The sequence below is a fragment of the Punica granatum genome, chromosome 7 (genome assembly GCF_007655135.1).
Source record: "Punica granatum isolate Tunisia-2019 chromosome 7, ASM765513v2, whole genome shotgun sequence".
Lineage (NCBI taxonomy): Eukaryota > Viridiplantae > Streptophyta > Magnoliopsida > Myrtales > Lythraceae > Punica > Punica granatum.
In genome coordinates, this window is record NC_045133.1 from 6,119,818 (window position 1) to 6,139,927 (window position 20,110).

General features: G+C 40.1%; 3 protein-coding genes across 3 annotated transcripts; 1 reads left to right on the plus strand and 2 right to left on the minus strand.

The window, feature by feature from the left end:
* Positions 1-2,105: 2,105 nt before the first annotated feature.
* On the minus strand, positions 2,106-3,922 carry LOC116215045 (glycine-rich cell wall structural protein-like). Its single transcript, XM_031550608.1, has 3 exons — positions 3,133-3,922; positions 2,899-2,994; positions 2,106-2,769 (listed from the first exon to the last, which is right to left on the minus strand). The coding sequence occupies exons 1-3, from the start codon at positions 3,833-3,835 to the stop codon at positions 2,414-2,416; spliced, it is 1,155 nt and encodes a 384-aa protein (XP_031406468.1). The 5' UTR covers positions 3,836-3,922; the 3' UTR covers positions 2,106-2,413.
* Positions 3,923-6,432: 2,510 nt separating this feature from the next.
* Positions 6,433-8,614, plus strand: LOC116215141 (PHD finger protein ALFIN-LIKE 4-like). The gene is made up of 5 exons (XM_031550737.1): positions 6,433-6,698; positions 6,833-7,033; positions 7,194-7,425; positions 7,764-7,881; positions 8,142-8,614. The coding sequence occupies exons 3-5, from the start codon at positions 7,265-7,267 to the stop codon at positions 8,349-8,351; spliced, it is 489 nt and encodes a 162-aa protein (XP_031406597.1). The 5' UTR covers positions 6,433-6,698; positions 6,833-7,033; positions 7,194-7,264; the 3' UTR covers positions 8,352-8,614.
* A 5,747-nt stretch (positions 8,615-14,361) lies between these two features.
* LOC116213840 (pentatricopeptide repeat-containing protein At2g31400, chloroplastic) lies at positions 14,362-18,806 on the minus strand. The gene is made up of 4 exons (XM_031548932.1): positions 16,638-18,806; positions 16,277-16,493; positions 15,699-15,883; positions 14,362-14,806 (listed from the first exon to the last, which is right to left on the minus strand). Exons 1-4 carry the CDS (start codon positions 18,551-18,553, stop codon positions 14,533-14,535), a joined length of 2,592 nt encoding a protein of 863 aa, XP_031404792.1. The 5' UTR covers positions 18,554-18,806; the 3' UTR covers positions 14,362-14,532.
* Positions 18,807-20,110: the final 1,304 nt, after the last annotated feature.

Consider the following 20,110-nt stretch of genomic DNA (forward strand, 5'->3'; position numbering starts at 1 on the left):
ATACACACACACACATATATAATATGGGAAAACACTTTCCCTCCGACTGCTTTGGGAGAAAAATCCTCCGATGCATCCTTTTCAATAAAAGCCATTGCTGTCTGCTTTATTTACGAGAGGGTCATTCGCCTCTATTCGGCTGTTCCGAATTCGGCAGACTTTAGCACTGCTCTTACTTACGCATCAATTTATTATATCTGTGGATCGTATGAGTAGCATTTGCGGCAATCGCTAACGCTGTATTGTCTTACACCAATTAGGCTCTTGTTTTTCATTTTCTTTTTTGTTGATTCGGCAGACTATCATGCGGCATATATGAAGAAGTCATAAATTACTTTCCCAATAACCACGAAATATTCATCGATCAAAATTACACGACTTCATGCAAATATTCTTCCTCACGAGGAGCAATATGAAAAATACCTGAGAGATTTTTTACGTATATCAATCATGGTGGACCACTAAGTTGATGGAGAAATGTTTTAATAAGAATTCACTTAGCCAATGCACAGTCGGGTTTGTACCAGTAACTGAGCTCGTTCATGTTGCCATCTAGCTATCTTCTAGGTGAAAATATCAGACCATTTGTTTGGGTGTGTATCTTGGCTAGATGGATGATTCTACAATAGCTTGGGTACGGCATGCTCGGGAAAAGTGTATTGATCACTATACGATTGAACTTATTATAAGAGATTCTCGATTGCGTGTTGAAGTTCTTAAGCTATGTATTTCTTTATGTATACATGTGGAAGATGGTGAATTGGGACGTTGGTTCGTATGATGTTTAACTTCACTTGATTTATATAAGTAGAATGGTTGGTTCGCATATGATGTTTAACTCCACTTGGTTAGTATATGTAGAATGGATCCCTTTTAATTAATGATAAAGCAATAGTAAGATTTTTCACGTTATTGGTTAACATTTATGCGAAAAGAATAAAATAAGCAATTTTTTTAGTTCACACTAAGGCTTCATAAGACTCTTACATTTAACAAGTGTTTTATCCGTGCATTGCACGGAATTTTTACATAAGTTATTAATTAAAATAAATAAAGCTAATTGTATTTTTAATATCAATATGTAATTTTTATGTTTGATTATATGTCTCATAATTCGATTTATTCTCTTTTTAACATCATTTTCTTTATATATTTGTAATGAAGATACATACATGATTGAATACAAATATTTCAGATAAAAATACATCATACTATATATTGGTAATGGTTTGATAATGCTTATAACATAATCAATTGCGACACATTAATTATGTAATATATGTGCATTGTTGCTTATTTTTTAAACTTAAATGAATTTTTTGCATGAGGTTTCGATTGGATTGGTATTCTCTTGAATTTTTCTAATTTTTTGGACTTTTTTTTTCCAATCTCAGTTTTTTTAATCTCCCAGTATATTTAACTTAACTTCATTTAAAACTATATAAATATAATAAAATAGAGAGAGCTTTTATCTTAATTATTACAAAGTTTTTTTATAATTACCTTGGTAATACTTTTTAAACATATGAAAAAATCTCTTCTACCATGATTCACTTGATATAAGTGTAACATAGGTATATATTTTATATATTGTATACGTATTTTACCTAGACAACCCACTTTTTAAATAAGATTGATATACATGCATATAATAAATCATATAATTCATTAAATTAATTAGCATATCAAATATTTTTAGGATCAAGTGTTTGACTATTTCTATTTTAAAAGGTTAATATTTTCAGGATCAAGTGTCTTAAATACAATGTTTTGCTTTTTCAATCAATTAATTGGGCAAATTATACTTTTGAGGCCACACAAATTGTAATTTTTTATGATTTATCCATTTAGTCGTTTAAATATAACCCATTATAAATATTGCGTGCATTTTTTAGTCAGATGTTTTGAATATTCCAAATTATAATTATATAAGTGACTATATTAAATTTTCTTAATTAATCAATTTATAAAGAATATATATATATATATATATATATCTATCGTTAAGGTCATAAATTCCTTTTTTTGTTTCATAATATATGGGGGCGAAAACTAGCGAATCAGAAATTTAGGGGCAGAGAAGCAATTAATCTTGGGGCAAACTTCTTCAACAACGATGAATGAGTTTTCTTTCGACGCTCTTGATTCAATGAGAGTTGCATTATAAGACAACAAAAGATAAGATTAAAACATAGAATTACATAAGAATTAATCTATAGCTCTATCCTTTTTTAAGGTGAATACATACGCATAATCCTTTTATTTCGACAATGCAAATATAAATATGCAAATATTTATGTTTTATATTTTGCATACGATATGGGGCTGAGCCCAAAAGAAAAAACAAGGGCAAAATAGGGATATTGTTCTTTCTCATGTTTCTCTCTAATTAAGCTCCATGATCAGTCAAAGATTAGACCGAATTTGGAACGGTAGCTTTCTTGTCACCAAATTCACCACCCTCTCCTCCTTCCTCGCCTCCCCCTATACCGCCGCCGACGTCGACACCACCACCGGCTCCGACACCACCGCCAACACCAACATCACGACCACCACCACCACCACCAATCCCACCTCCTACACCCCCGCCAATTCCACCGCCGCCTCTAGCACCTCCCCCGCCTCTTCCCCCACCTTCGCCTCCACTCCTACCAAATCCACCTCCTGAACCGCCACCTCCACCCCCTCCGCCTCGTCCCCCACCTCCGCCTCTTCCTCCACCGCCGCCTCCAACACCTCCACCAGCTCCTGCACCTCCACCAATACCTCCTCCAACACCTTCTCCGATATCTCCACCAATACCCCCTCCAACACCTCCCCCTATTCCACCTCCAATGTCGCCACCTGCACCACCTCCAGCACCACCACCGCCTCTTCCACCTCCTCCGCCTCTTCCACCACCTCCGCCTCCACCCCTACCAAATCCACCTCCTGAACTGCCACCTCCACCCCCTCCGCCTCGTCCCCCACCTCCGCCTCTTCCTCCACCGCCGCCTCCAGCACCTCCACCAGCTCCTGCACCTCCACCAATACCTCCTCCAACACCTTCTCCGATATCTCCACCAATACCCCCTCCAACACCTCCCCCTATTCCACCTCCAATGTCGCCACCTGCACCACCTCCAGCACCACCACCGCCTCTTCCACCTCCTCCGCCTCTTCCACCACCTCCGCCTCCACCCCTACCAAATCCACCTCCTGAACCGCCACCTCCACCCCCTCCGCCTCGTCCCCCACCTCCGCCTCTTCCTCCACCGCCGCCTCCAGCACCTCCACCAGCTCCTGCACCTCCACCAATACCTCCTCCAACACCTTCTCCGATACCTCCACCAATACCCCCTCCAACACCTCCCCCTATTCCACCTCCAATTTCGCCGCCTGCACCACCTCCAGCACCACCACCGCCTCTTCCACCTCCTCCGCCTCTTCCACCACCTCCGCCTCCACCCCTACCACCCCCACCTCCAGAACCTCCACCTCTGCCTCCTCCACCTGCACCCCCACCTCCACCAGCACCACCTCCGATACCTTCGCCGATTCCACCCCCAAATCCACCTCCTCCACCTTCGCCACGACCACCGTATCCGCCTCCAAAACCACCACTACCATAATCACCTGAAAAGCAGCCGCCGCTCTCCTTATGAACCACTTGCCCGTCTCCCAAGCTTTCACACAGTACAGCATCCCCTCTCACGCTCTTTCTATCGTTGTCAACGAACACGGCCTCCTTGTCGATCCACCGCCCATCTGCTATCCCCACAAGCACCACATTCGTGATCATTAGGCCCACAAGAACTCCCAAGGGACGACCATTAATTCCCAGAAACGTCCCCATAATATTGACCTCTCTTTCACCTTGTGAGCGATATTCTACGTAAATCTAGCAGGAACGCAAGTGTAACAATGCTAGATTGAATGCATAGAGAGCATGTATGGCATGTGGTATTTATAAGAAAAGATTGGGAAGATTGCGATAGCGTTCATTCTGACCGACCCATGCAACTTTTTTAATGGCCTAAGTGGATCTTGCAGTTCTTCATCTTCTCCTTATTGCAAAAGTGAACGTGGCAGGGAAATATGAGATTTATCCCAAGTAGTGGGATGAAAAGTTTTAAGTGCATTTGCCAGATCAAGAAATTCATGTCAGATCTCACCTCAACTTGATCTGCCGTCTTTCCAGAAAGTTCAGAACTTGAGAGGACCTTAGTGGACGGTATATATAATACGTGGCCGACGTTGGTGTTTCGACAAATTTGAAGTGGGCAGTGATGAGTTGGGAAGTTGATATATATAAGCTTATAAGGAACAGTAGCTATATGTACATGGAGCTGCATGCAGAGGCAATTAAAACGTTTTCTAGATTCTCGAGCCCCAAGTGCAGGACAAAGATTGGTGGCTTGTGAGTGTTGAAATTTAAGATGGATATACATACAAAGTGGTGATCCGCGGGAAAGCTACAATAATATATATAAGGTTCCATAGGAAACATATAAGTAAATAGATTTATGTGTTGAAATTTGTCTTAGGAGAAAGCTTATGAGTGAATTCGAATTAATTTCAGTCAATAATTTGATAGCACACTTCTTGACGTGACTTCTGAAAACTTGTCCCGAAATAATTAATAAAGGCAAATTTGAAGAACCAACGTGGGTTGATTCAACTAGTTCGATATTTGTTCCGTTTAAGTAAAGTTTCGAGTTCGATTTCTTGTAAATACAAAAAATTCACGCTCAGAAAGCTTTACTCATTCGTAGGTTGACTCAGCTCGACTGGATTAATCGTGGCCCAATTGAATTTTCAAATACCATGATTCACGGAAGGAAAAAAAAAAAGAAGCAAATTTGAAGACTTTATTTTTATATACATATATTACATATATATATATATATATGTGTGTGTGTGTGTGTGTGTGTATGAAGTGCAATCTAGAGGTGGCAAAAAAAGAAAAAAAGAACTGCAATCTAGAGGGTGTGCGGGCGCAATACTGAGCTTTGTTGAGTAAAGTATTGGTAATTAAGCGTCACTCATCTACTGCAGATGAGTGACAATCAAGATTGTTTTTAAGCGAGAATTTTGACTGGTATTATCTTCACGGTGAATATATAACACTAAGCAAATTTTGTTCTAGCCTATTCGATTCCACTTTGTGTATGGCTATTTCATTTTGAGTAATTAACAGTGACTTAGGTACGGGCTCCGACGAACATTTATTCACGGGCCAAGGAGCTTGGACAGACTGTGAAAACACGCATCATGAATTCCAATGCCAAGCCTAAGACATATGCTAATCCCTTTATGGCTACCAAGGACAACATTGATGAAGCATCCTTGAGCTAATTAATTAAGTGGATATCCACACATATTACACAGATGAAAACTCCTAGAGAGATCAGCAAATTGATCGATTAAACTCAAATGTCGAGCATTTGAATTAATCTGGTTCCATGGAAGCAAACGAAAAGCATGAATGAAATATATAGATACTGAACAGTCTAACGCAAAAACTGACTACTTAGAATGAAGGTTCTGTGTGGTAAGATTCGTCCTTGACTTAAAGATTAAGAGCACATTTGTATTCCATATGAAACCTCTTGTACATTTTCATTTCGAAAAAAAAATATTTAGTAAATATTACCCATTCATTGTGAAATATTTTTTTTTATTTATCCCTTGCTAGACCCTAATCCAATACACGTAAGTTGGAGGAAATATCCTTGACATCGGAAAGTTATGATAATAGTAACACCAATAAGCATAGTGGGGTTTTTGCGATCATTTCTCAATGACCAGCACCTCACTATTTTTTTTATTTTTTATTATAAGAAAAGTCTATGGTCCAGTACAAGAACGAATATAATAAAACTAAATAAAAGGGTTCCGCTAATAAGAATCAAACCTCAGACTTCATGATTCCGAATCGCAACTCGTACTACTGCTCCAATTTTCATTTGGAAGCACCGCAATAATTTTAGCAAATTCATTTCTCACTGGGGTTTGCATGTGCAGAAATTTTATTATCCCTAATGTACATACTAGCTCAACCATCTATTGTGTGACGATGGTAATTAACATAAGTTCAGCGACCTTGGGAGGGATATCGAAGAAGCACCGCGCGTGCATGCGGAAAAGGTATGACTAAACTTTAATTAGAAGCATATACACGTGTACGCGGAGAGGAATTCCTCTTGTTTGACCATTAGTATGTGTATGGACATGAATATACCCACTATCTTTACCACATTAATTGTACGTCCTTTTCCAGTATGCAGTTAATAATAGACGTTTTGGAGAAGAACACGATGCAATTAAGACAAAATAGACGTTTTGGTCTCTGAAACATGATGCTCACGGCAAGTTCATCCCCGAAAATTTTTCCTTGTACTATTTGGTCCGGCCGTTTGAAACCTTTGGACCAATTGGTCCTTCCGTTGGAGAAAACGTTGGTCCCTGGGCAGAAGACCTGACCGACGCCGTGAGGACAGAGCCTGCCTTCTTCTCCTCTTCTCTTCTCGGTTTCCCGCTCGAAATTCCCCCAATTCTTCTCTTCTCTTCTCGGTTTCCCTGCCTTCTTCCAATTCAGTGTTGAAATTGCCCCAGCCGGCCGTCGGATTTCTTCCGAGAAGGCCGATTGTTGTGAAGATTTCTTCCGATTGCCCCAGCCGGCCGTGAGAAGCCCGATTGTTGCACATGGGGAGCAGGTGAGTTCAATTCCCTCTAAGAATCCCGATTGTTGCAATGTAATTTCGGTCGATTGTTTAGTTTGGGTGGTTTTGGTTTGTTTTTGGGCTGTTATGATGTTGAAATCGATGTTGCTGTCAATTGCCCTAATCAGCTACAAATTGCCCCAAATCGATCAAACCCTAAATCGCATGGCTGTCGGAGAGTCCGAGCCCTAGCCGTGATCGATTAGCAATGGGAACCTTCTTATTCTCTTCTGCTCACTTTGCTGCTGCTTGATTCCGGATTTGGCTTCAAAGTAATCGAAGAAACAAGCTGCCGCGAGTCCTCAAATCTCACTGCCTTCAATTTCGAGGTAATTTTTGCTATTTCCTTCAATGTGGTTGCCCAATTCTCTGAGTCGAAGAACTCAGCTCAATGTGGTTGCCCAATTCTACCATGTTCAATTCAATGTGTCTATTTAATGCCATGTCATGATCCTGCTCAGTATGTTACTACGAGAACTGATTTTGCAGATCGTCAGGGAGTTCAAGCTCTTTACGGGTTTCCTGATGGACACTGGGAAGTCAAAGTTCCTGAAGAAAAAATGCCACCCAAATTTCCGGAACCCACGATCATCATTAACGTTCCCAAAGATGATAAGCCGTTTGAAGAATGGCTATCCAACGTTGCTGCCTTCAGTGATGCATGGTTGCTTTCTGTGATGACCCACTGTGCTAAAAGTCTCAAGTTTAGCAAGGCTGATAGGTAATAGTTCTCCTATATGTTTGGTTCCCATCTCATCATGTTTGTTGGAGTCAAATCTCCAAGAGAAGACTCGGGTTCATACATTGATCCCATTTCCAAACACTTCTCTTCTTTTGTATAGCTCGTGACGGTGGGCGTTCCATGATATGTAAGAAATGAATGTGATTTGGATTGTACTCCTGTAAAGAGTCGGTATTGTTCTGTAATGCAGGTCTGTTTGGTGGAAGAGTCAAGAGCCCGAGCACTCTTCTAAATTGACTTTCTTGTATATGCTGGACTTCTTAAGTTTTATTTTCTCTTTTCTATGCCATATGTTATGGTCGAAATTTATGGTGCAGGGGATGGCTTTTCAGTATGATAAGCAAGCTTCCAACAGTACTTGAGGTTGTGAAGGAGGTGAAGCCAGCACCAGCAGTCTTGAATAATAGCAGCTGCCATACTGGCCCTAACTCCGAGGTAGGATGAACCTCATGTTCATACGATATGTTTAAAACTTCATTCTCAGAGTAGTTTATTGGAATTAATATCTTCACAAAATGCTAGCAGTTTGAAGCACAAGATATATATTGTATACACTCGTTTTCATTTTCTGAAGCCATTGTCTTCAAATCGATATGAGAACAATGTCCAAACAATGCGATGGGAATGAATGACTGGTTCTTGTTTCTTATTGTTCATCTATATAATGATACACTCTCCTAATGATTTGATTGCAGAATCAAAGAGATTCAGAACCGCACAGCGAGAGCCATCTGGTAGCTGTTCATCTGAAGCCTGAGGATCAGGATAAGTCGGCATTGCAAGAAGAGCACAAAGATGAACCTGGAGGAGATAGATGTGCAATCCCTGGTGGGAATTATATTTGGAGTCTGTCCTGGATCATCTGTAAAGTTTGCAAGAAGTGGGTGCGAATGCAAAAAAATTGAAGATTCATGAGTGCCGAGAGAAGAAAACTCCACCTTGAGATATTATGAGATGATTCTTTTCCTCACGTTGGTAGGAGTATGAATCATGAAGCGAATGGCATTGTCAAGAGATGAGAATTAAATTCTCATTGATGTTTAGCAGTCTCTCCTTTTTTCCTAGTGCGGTTCCAGTAAATTATTTTGACAACTGAAAGGGAGTTATTTTCATTTCATATTTCTCACAGTTGTATCAATGATCAATTTACCGAGATGCATAGCACAAAAATTTCTGCATGAAATTAGCTCTTCGACATGACAATGTTCAGATGGAGCCACGCGAGAGGTGTTTTCCCTTGAAAAGACTTCAAGTTCTACAGTTTCACAACCTGGACTGGAGCGGATGATTGAACTTGTCAGAAGTACAATTCGTTTCTTCTCAGTAAATCTCAGTAAATTATCAGGGGAAACAGTTTATGCTTATTCCACTGGTCGTAAAATTTAACTGACTTTTCTTTTGGTACAAAAACTTGGAGAACATTTGAGAGTCTGGGACACACAAATTGCTAAATATATCGCAGGAATCAATATCAATATATCATATACAAGGTACTAACCCGCGTGATACCGTCGGCCAAATTGTAAAGACATAATTATTTTCATTGAATAGATTCCAACCCAATAGCTAGGTCTAGCGTACTTACAAGCTTTGTCAGATATGAAATGCGCATAAAACCATCACGTATTCTGAAGTTCAGTGGTTTGTTTGTCTCCCTTGCAGGTGGACGTTCAGATCACAGGACTTGGCACCTCGGTTTTCCGTAATGCCACCCCTAAAATCAAAGAGGGAAATCATTATTACCCCCATCTTCTTCGACTCAAAGAATTGGGCAACCACATTGAGCTGAGTTCTTCGACTCAGAGAATTGGGCAACCAAATTGGGCAACCACATTGAAGGAAATAGCGAAAATTACCTCGAAATTGAAAGCAGTGAGATTCGAGGACTCGCGGCAGCTTGTTTCTTCGGTTACTTTGAAGCCAAATTCGGAATCAAGCAGCAGCAAAGTGAGCAGAAGAGAATAAGAAGGTTCCCGTTGCTAATCGATCACGGCTAGGGCTCGGACTCTCCGACAGCCATGCGATTTAGGGTTTGATCGATTTGGGGCAATTTGGAGCTGATTAGGGCAATTGACAGCAACATCGATTTCAACATCATAACAGCCCAAAAACAAACCAAAACCACCCAAACTAAACAATCGGCTGAAATTACATTGCAACAATCGGGATTCTTAGAGGGAATTGAACTCACCTGCTCCCCATGTGCAACAATCGGGCTTCTCATGGCCGGCTGGGGCAATCGGAAGAAATCTTCACAACAATCGGCCTTCTCGGAAGAAATCCGACGGTTGGCTGGGGCAATTTCAACACTGAATCGGAAGAAAGCAGGGAAACCGAGAAGAGAAGAGAAGAATTGGGGGAATTTCGAGCGGGAAACCGAGAAGAGAAGAGGAGAAAAAGGCAGGCTTTGTCCTCACAGCGTCGATCAGGTCTTCTGCCCAGGGACCAACGTTTTCTCCAACGGAAGGACCAATTGGTCCAAAGGTTTCAAACGGCCGGACCAAATAGTATAGGGAAAAACTTTCGGGGATGAACTTGCCGTGAGCATTATGTTTCAGGGACCAAAACGTCTATTTTGTCTTAATTGTATGTCCTTTTCCAGTATGCAGTTAATAATAATTTATTTAACAAGAACACATTTTCCTTTTAAAAATTTGAAGGGAAAGAAAAAAAACTAGGAGACATGAAGAAATAAATAAAAAGATGGAATGAAATGAAACAACGAAAAAGTTTATTGTAATTATATCACGAATTTTTTTTCCACTCTAGCATAGTAAATCGAACATGGAACTCGTCATGAGCTTCAACAGGAGAACGGTCGCTATTACTTTTGACAATTAATTTTTGTTGATCCATCAAAGTGGGTCGCCAAAAGTCCCATGGAGTGGGTTTGGGGCGACCCAAAAACTTGGGTCATTCAATATAGGATTTTGGCCGACCCTTTTTGATATGTTAGGAAAAAATGATGGTCATAGGCTAGTCTATGCAGACCCACAAAAATGGGGTCGGCATAGGCATGATTCTTGGTGATTCATTATTTAAGGTCAGCACAAGTTAGTAGTTCTAAGTCGGGTCTATTCCGACTCTTACGAATGAGTCGTTCCATGTCATACTTTAGCCGACCTTTACAAAAGAGTCAGCAAAAAAGGTCGCCTCAGCCCTACGTATGCAGACCCTTTCGTAATGTGTCGAAACAGGCAATGCCTAGGGCGACCCATCGGTAACATCAGAGTAAAGGTCGCCAAAAGTCTCCCTCTCTCTCGACCTTACTGGACACATGTACATGGGGTGACCCTTTTATAGTCGAGAAAAGCCTATTCCATTTCACATGTTTTGTATTCAAAACTACTAGTACGCTAGTAACATGCTTCCAGTAGGAGCAAAGAACAAAAAGGGAAATTGAAGGGTCCTCAAACATTACATAGGTGCAGTTTGTTCCAACCCAAAAGAAAAGATCACATCAAACAAGACTTTACTAAATCGACTTAGTGAAATTCCCTATTTTGTTTCTTAGAAAGAGAAATGCTCCTTCAGGCTCAAGATTGATCTTTGATAATGTGTCAGATCACACCCATATCAATCGACCCAAATTTTTTGGTTGGCCAAGCAAGGTCTATGACGACCCATAATGGGTCGGCCTTGACATGTCAAAGTCAATCCATCTTTTTTGGGTTGGACAAACAACCCCTATGCTGACTCTTACATATGGGTAGCCAAAAACCAAACAGTAAGTGCTAAAATGGAAATTTCAAAATTTTAAATTTGAGAATTTTAAATTTGGAAGTAATATAAGTGTGATGCTCTCTATATCTCCCTCCCTTTTGTTTATGTTTTTCTCTATCTTTCTTTGCCTCTACCTTTGCTTCCTGCAACACGACGAACCTCTGCGCCTCAGCTGCCTTCAGTATCCTCTTACTCGATCCTAGCTCCTCTGTGACCTAGTTCTTCGTCTTAGCCCAACACTACTCAGAAAATGTGTTTCCCTTTTGACGTCTTAGGCCTGCTAACGTTAATCGATTGACGTCAATGAGCTCAGCTTGTCTTCCTCCTCAACTAGTACTGCAGCGGCTAGACATCACCTCCTCCATAAGATCTCTTGTTGTCATTTACATTCTTGTCGCCCTCATCTGCATCCTCTTCTCTACTACCACAAGTCCAATGTCTACTTGAAGATCAACCAGGGCCTTGCACTCTTCATGGCGGCCTTTCTTATCATCCCCATCATGGAAGCAGCATGCATAAAGGGCTGGTTCAAGTTGTTTTAAGTGGTTTGCTGCTTCACTATTTCTTCTTCAATTTTTCAAATTACTCAATTTTCTGGATTTAGGGTTTACTGTTGTAGCTTCAATTTCAACCTTTATTCTATGGTATGACTATTATTTGGTAAAACTTTCTGGTGAATATAGTTAGGTCAACAACATGTTTCAAGGCTGAATTATTGAGGTTAATTAGATAAGTTCGTAAGGCATTTAGACGTTCTTTGATTCCATGTGATTTCATTTGCTCAGTACTAGTTGTTCATGATTTTATTTTGATTTTTGCAGTCGGATGTAGATGGGGAGTTTGTGGTGATACTTAAATGCATGTTCTTGAGAATTTATTCACAGGAAAGGGAAGATGAGGAACAAACATTGAAGGAGAACATGTTTTGGTTGCAAAGCTTCGGAGACAAAGGACAAGAATGGAGTGAAGAAGAAAATTCAAAGAGAACAAGAACTACATGTAAATTTGTTTCACATGTATTTGGCTTTGTGAGGTCTTGTAACCATAGCATTCATAAATTATTTTGTAATGATTTTGGGCATAATTATTCAGGTTGTCAATTGATTCTTGTGCATATATATTTTTTATATCGCAATTTATAGCACAACTTGTTGATAGAATCTAAATGCTAATGTGCATTCACGTATATTGATAACAAGCTAATAACATGCTAATAACATGCTAATAACATGCTAATAACATGCTGATAGTGACACCCATTATTTATGCTCGTGAACTGGCAACGAGCTATTAGTGTTCATGTATCATGCCTGGGCGGACCCTTCGAAGGTCAGCCAAGACATGGATCTCACAACCTAAAACATTGGATTGCCCCAAGTAAGGCTCTCTTGACCCAAATTGAGTCGGTCCATGTTTGCTTTGGGCGACCCAAAATTTTGGGTCAACCTTAATAATGATTTTGCCGACCCAAATTGGGTCGGCTCAAGTTTCCCTTGGGCGACACAAAATATTGGGTTGTCTCAAGACAGTGCATAGACCGACTATCACCTTAGCTGACCCGTCGTTATGAGTTGCTTTTGGTCAGGTCTATAATGATCCATTTGAAAATGGATCACTGAGTTTATTACAACTGTACTTCAAGCGACCCCTTTTAATAGGCCGGGAGATAGGTGATCAAACTTATGACGACCCAAAAGTGGGTCGGTCTAGATACTCTTATGGGTCGCCCCAGGTACATTCTCTTGTAGTGGGTGATGAACGCATGCCCAACTCCAGGATCTGCTTCAAAAGACCGAATCGTGGGGGGATTATCTTTATAGCAATCAACACGTCTTGCTACAATATATATAGTTAGATTGCAAGGAGAGCCCAGAACTTCCCCGCATAGTTCTGTCAAGTAATCTCGGAATGCCTCCTCAAATTTGCGAAATAGTCTCAATCAATTTTAATATATAAAAAAATGGAAGGAAAATACGTTATGTAATTCAAATTATGAAATCTTTACGTCGAATCGGCCTTTCAATAATTCCAGTTCAATAAATTTTTACAATATCTGTCAAGAAAAATTTACCGGCTTCAAAAAGTTCTTCTTAATTATTGAAAGAAAACTTTTAATTTTAAGATAAATCATTATATGAAAAAATTATTATTAGAAATTAAGAGAAATTAAAAAAAAATTCTCAAATATTTGAAATTTTTTATTAATTTCTCTTAATTTCTAATAATAATTTTTTCATATAATGATTTATCTTAAAAATTAAAAGTTTTCTTTCAATAATTAAAAAGAACTTTTTGAAGCCGGTAAATTTTTTAATTTAATTTAATGTACCAAATATCCTATTAATACAAAACATAAAAATTCATTAATTTAATTCTCTTTGTATTCATTGCCGTTCTTTTATCACCATAACTCCTGCATAATGTCTCTCTCATAATTTATAATTGTTATTGTATCTATTTGATCAAATATATAGTTTTAAACATTTTTTTTCAATTTAAATTCATTTATATATATTATACATGTTAATAATCTTATTTTGGTATCAAGTACAAAGTGAGCAAAGATTTAGTCTTTTTTTTTTTTTGCCCCCCGGTGAATTAGCAAAGATATTTGTACATGGACTTTGACCGCGGCAAAGCAGTGATTTATTTATGGACTTAAAATTCAAAACCGAGAAATCCTCAATAATTTTTTATTGGATTTATTGTTATTCAGCAACATCGTCGGATTTTTCCGATCTTAGCATGGCTCAGTCATATAACGAACAACATGAAGGCTCACAAGAGTCATATAACCAACAATCTGTCCAGATTTCGTCGACACAACACAGTTTATCTATAAACTGTTAACGGCTTAAGGCGGCTTAACTATATTAATTCCGCGAAACCTTAGGAGTGCAGCTCGAGACAGCTTAGATGCATCGAGGGCATGCTGAGCCCCCCCTGCAAACTTGAGATAGCCAAAGAGCCATCAACTTTTTTCCTGAGCTTTTCGTAATTATTTTTCACCTAATGCCCAATTGCCTCGGACTAAAAAAACTGATTCAAGAAATTCCCCCCTTTTTTTCTAAATTTTCTTTTCCTGAAAAATAAGCAAGAAACTCCCTTATTTTTCGATAAGTTAAAAAGTGAAGGTCGACCATCGACCTTCACTTTTTAACTTATCGAACATGAAAATCCCCATCTCGCTACTTGTCCAAGAAAGAATCATTCATACAACTTCAATCCGAGCCTTAAGGATTCCATCGAACGTTTAGTTCGGTAGATCATGTCCATAACACAAAAACCATCATTTACAAGGGCAGGCCACTATAAACAAGGTTAAAACACAAAGCAACGATCAAGATGGATTACAAACAACTACTACAAGGGGAGTGTCTGAAGGTTGGAGATCTGGTCGGGAGTCACCCTCTCGATCATGTTTGGGTGACCCCGATCGTCCTGAAGGACGAGAACTTTCAGGGTTCCAGACTCCCTCAACCACGCTGCCACTACAGAACCGCTCGATATGAATCTACCTAGGTTGCACTTTGCCAAGCGGAATGGTGCCCCCATTCCAGTTAAGAGCGCCTCCACAGCTCGTTTGAGGGCCCCATCCCCGACCACCTTGCTGTGTTTGCCCCACCCAGTCAAAATGCTGACAAACACAAAAAACGATGTTGGAGATTTTGCCCTTCCGATCATGACAGACAAGAAGATAAGTTTTCATGTATGCAGGTTCTGTTTCGAAGCAGTTCCAGCTTTTCGGTTTTCTTGAGGGAAAAATTCATCTGAATTCATTTTCTCACGCATCCATCAACAAATGTGTCGTTGGAAAAATAATTAAAACATAAACAGAGAACAGGGGAAATTCCTAGGCCCTGTTTACTTTGAGAAAATGTTGGAAAATTTTCTTAAAAAAAATGAAAAACTGAAAAATATGTATTCACCTACTTAAAATGAAGATCAGTTTCTTAGGAAAACAGAATTTTCTAATTCCCCAAATTCAAAGCAATTTAGAGAAGTACTTTTGACAGTTATCCGATTTCTGCTCTTTAATTGAAAGGTTCTTTTATCAATTTTTTTCGTTTTTAATTATAACAATTCCTGTAAACCGAAAAAATATATATATCAATTCCCCTCCCTTCAATTGGAAAGTTTCCAATCGTGGTTAAATATTAAATATAAGTTTGAAAATTCTCAATTTTGAATTTTTAAACATAATTTCTCAATTTTCTTTAGAGAAATAAATTTAGAAAAGGAGAAGAAAAGTGGGGGGGAAATGATAAAGACTTTTTTGAAAGTAAACAGGCCCCTAGTTTTCTGTTTTCTGTAGTTCTGCTATTAAAAAATGAAGAAAAAATTGTGCCACATCGTATCCTAACAGGTGTTTAACAATCTAATACACATCCTAAAGGACCTAAACGGACAATAAACTCATGTCCCCCCAAACCTCTTTGTTTTACAAATAAAAGGAGGAAAATGGAAAATATACGCAATTTACCTACACCAAAGAGACCAGCAGTTCCTGTGTAAGAAAGCTTGCTCACCTCAGAAGTTTCGGAAGCTCATGGCCTTCGAAGACAATGGAACGGATATTTAGTAGCCAAGCATGGACCATAGCCCGGGCAGCTCCAGAAGACATGAGGTGCAAATCTAAGCAAGATTCAGACCATACATTTTCCCACACACGCCGGCGTTTGCCTTCAAGCACAACCAGCTGAGCCCCTTCTTTCTGGACCAAGTAGTATCGAACAATGTTGTTCAGAGAATTTTCGATAAATTTTGTTCTTAAATTTGTTTTACAAGTTGTTCTCAAAAACATGCTTCGCTTGTTTTCATGATTGAAATCATTCAGCAAAAAGTTCCATCCATTTGGCTGTGATCATAAATTTATTAAAAAAAAAAAAAGTCTTGGGTGGAGCCACCCTCTAGAAACATTATAATAAAAGAATCTCAACATTTCATGAGTATCTTTGGTTCGCGAATATGGAAACAGTTTGCCTTGGCCTTTCAAGCTCAGAACAAGATCTGTCGTGGAGTGAGCTATTGCAAGAGCAGCCTGTCTATGATGAAGTTTACGATTTAAGAATGTTTTAGTAATTGTGGAATCACTGTTATCACTGACCTGACCGAAGTGCCACAGCATGTCAGTGAGGGCATTGTAGAAGGCAGATGCAGTAGAAGAGCCCATCTGCCTCACTTCATCAAACAAAGACTGTGCCTGAAACCAAACATTCTCCCGTTTACCCATAAGAAGCCCATGGGCTACCCCGTAAACTTGATCGTCGAACAACCGTAGCTCCTCCAATAACATAGAAGCATCCTCAAAGGAATCACAACGGCTGCATCAGAGGCAAACAAGTGAAAAATTGATCTCAGGGATTTCATTATAAAAGTTATAACACCACAAATAATGAGGACATCTCAACCATCTCAAAGAATCCGGATAAGCATATCCTTCATGTAAATTGAGCAACAAAGAGTACCTGCAAGCATTTAAAATGGCTGAAAAAGTAACCACATTTGGTTTAATCTCCAACTCGTGCATCTTCTGAAACACTCCCAAGATGCACAAAATCTCTTGCTTGCCTCTGCTGTCTTTCTTAACTTGGCCATCCTTCTCAGATGCAAGCTGCCCAAAAATCTTAATGATACGGTTATCCTCCCCATCTATGGCTGACTTACTTCCAGCAGGACCCTCAATGAACATCGAGCACGATGACAGCCCATCCCTTGTATCATTAATAATATCAGCATGTACGGCAGACGATTCATCAGTCACAGGCCGCCCGAAGGCATCAATAATCGAATTGTACGTGACAACATTGGGCTTAATGCCCTCTTTTGTCATCTCATCAAGCAATGAAACAGCAGACTCCACGAGCCCGTTCTTGCAGAGAGCATCGATTAGCGCACTGTAAAGGACAACATCAGGCTTCAGGCCAGCTTTCTTGAACTCCCGAAAAACCTCCATCGCCTCTTTGTAAAGGCCTCCTTTCGAGTAAACATCAATCAGAGTTGAGTATGTCAATAAATTAGGGGAAACTCTCTCAACTTTCATCTCTTTAAACACTCTCCTCACTTCTTCATACTTCCCCTGCTTCCCATATCCACCTAAGAGTGCATTATAAGTTACAACATCCTTCTTAATCCCTGAATCCTCCATCTCCTTACAAACATCAAAGGCATCCTTGAATCTCCCGAGCTTCGCATATATGGAGAGGAGAGTATTATACGAAACTCGATCCAAATTGATGCCAAAGAACTTCATGTCATTATATAAGTTCAAGGCATCATCATATCTTCCCACTTTAGCATACCCATCTACCATAGTACTATAAGTTACAACATTAGGCAAGATATTCTTGGCGGGCATTTGGGACATAATCTCAGAAGCTAAGTCCATCTGCCCACCTTTGCAAACTGCATCAAGAAGAGTATTATATGTAAATATGTCCTGATCGATCCCTCTATCAACCATCTCACCAAACAATCCTTTTGCCGCCTCCCACAAACCACCCCGACTGCAAACTGCAAGGAGCGAGTTATAGGTTATGCGATCGGGCTGTACCCCATTCTTTATCATCTCATCGAAAATCTCCAGCACTTGATTGAACTCCACACCCCCTTTACCACAAGCATCGATCACAGCATTGTAAGTGACTAAATTGGGCCTCAAGCTACGATTTTTCATCAAATCAAAAATCTTGATTGCCTCAGTACAGTATCCGCTGCGCCCATACGCACTAATTAAGGCGGAGTAAGCATAAACAGTGTTTCCATACCCTTCACTAACAGCGGTATCGAACACGCCCTTTGCAAGGTCAACCTTACCAAGCCTACCAAGAATACTAATCATAGCACTGGCCAACTTCCCTTGCTCATTCTTCCTCCTTTCCCTCCTCACTGCGAACTCGAAACACCGGATAGCTTTCAAGTACTCTCCCCGGTTCCCGAGCTCCCTAAGCAGGAAATTGTAGTCGTCGGACCCGCACAGCCTAGACTCGAAATTGAGGAGCACGCTCTCGAGTCCCAGATCATCCTTACCGTACTGAATAGCGTGGTGAAGGGCCTCCTCAGCAGCGGAGGTGTGGCGGGACCCCGAGGAGGGCTTGGGGCGGCCGAGGTGGATCTTTGAGACAAAGCGGGTCGAGCGGCGGCCGGAGAAATCCGAACCAAGATCGGATTTTGGGGGCGGGAGACGCGAGAGGGAGGGAAAAGCGGGGACCTGGGGGGCGGCGGCGGCAGCTGGGGGCTTGGTGAGTGAGACCTTGCGTGGATGGGGGTGAGGGTTGGGATGGTGGCTCTGCCGCGGATTCTTAAGGTGGTTCTGAGGGTAAGGGTGGTTCTGGTAGGGTTTTGTCGCCGTGATTGAGCAGTGCGGCGGAGTCGATGACGCCATTGAAGAAGGGTTGACTTATCTCTCTACCTAGTTACAGAAGAAGAAGCAGGATGAGGAAGAGGAGGAAGAAGGAGGAGGAGATGGGGCTAGAAAGGGTTTAGGTAGGGCTTCAATGGTGAGTGAGGGGGAGGTGGAGAGGCCATATGGATATGGCGCTGATTCTAGAGAGAGAAAGAGATAATGTTTCAGAGAGAGAGAGAGAGAGAGAGAGAGAGAGGACACAGCTTCTTGCTAAGGAGCTGAGCTGCTGAGTCCATTTCATTAATTTTCAGACATTGGAATCTACGCCGCGGTCCTGTTTGCTCATTTTCTTCCCGATTTTCCAGGGAAAATTTTCAATTCGACCCTCTAATTTTTAATCTTTCCAATTCGAGTCCTCTGATAGATTATACTTCCAAGTTGCTCCTCTGTACTTCCAGGCTTGGGTTATTTATGTCTTTCCTTTGATTCCTTCCAAGTTCCCAGCTGAGCATCTTCGGGTATCGAGTGAGATGGGAGGCGTGCGCCATGTCAGGTTTATCAAGAGCTTCTCCAGAAAAGTTGCAAAATCGGCTCTGTTACATTTATTTTCTCAATATCAATAAACACATTTAGGTACAGTTTATGTTGCACGTTGATAAAATTTTCGGTAATAAATAGATATCTATATAGAATGAAACATAGTGAAATATAGTGATATCATTATACGGTGATTTCCCATTGACCTAACAAAGTCGAAGCCATAACATATGGTGGGGAGAATCAGTACAAGCATGTTTGATGATTTAAAAAAAAAAAGAGAGAGATTATATTTTTTTATGTACTTTTGATATTTTTTTACAGTCATGTGGTTTCGTTTTTACTCTGAAAATGTTTTATTGTCCATTAAATTTGATACGTGAATTGCTTAATCATGACATTCATATTCAATTACCCGATAGTCATGTGACGTTCGAAAAATTGGCCCCACCGGATTTTTTGGTGGGTCTTTCCACTTGATTGCTATAAAATTGAGGATCGTTTTGCTATTTTACGATAAAGTACAGGGGAAAAGCAATATTGATTGCTGGGGTGGGTAGGGTTCATCGTCCGTTCATCCGCTGGCTTGCTCAATGGGAAAACCTACACATTTTTAGGTTTGACCGTTGACCAATGGAATATCCCAAGAGTCTGGGCGGGTTTGGATTAGGTATTTTCTATTGGTCCTTTTTCTAAGGAATTGGAATTCCCCCTGATAGTTTTTTATTTTATTTTCTCTAAATAAAACGTGGAAGTCCTAAAATTATATGAAAATTTAAATTTCAATATTAATACTCAAATTCCTTTTGATATGGTTAATAGACGATACGTGGGCCTAACGCGTATCGTAAAGTTTATAAATGTCAAGTAACTTTTAATATTATATCTAATTTAAAATTACCAGATATATCGCATATATCACGTAAAAAAACGTGTATTGCATATATGATATATAACGTCTTCGACTGCAGTAAAAAAAACAAACACCGCAATAAACCAATAAACAAACATCCCACCCTCCTCCCACCGATATGTCCTCCCGCCGATATTTCCACATGT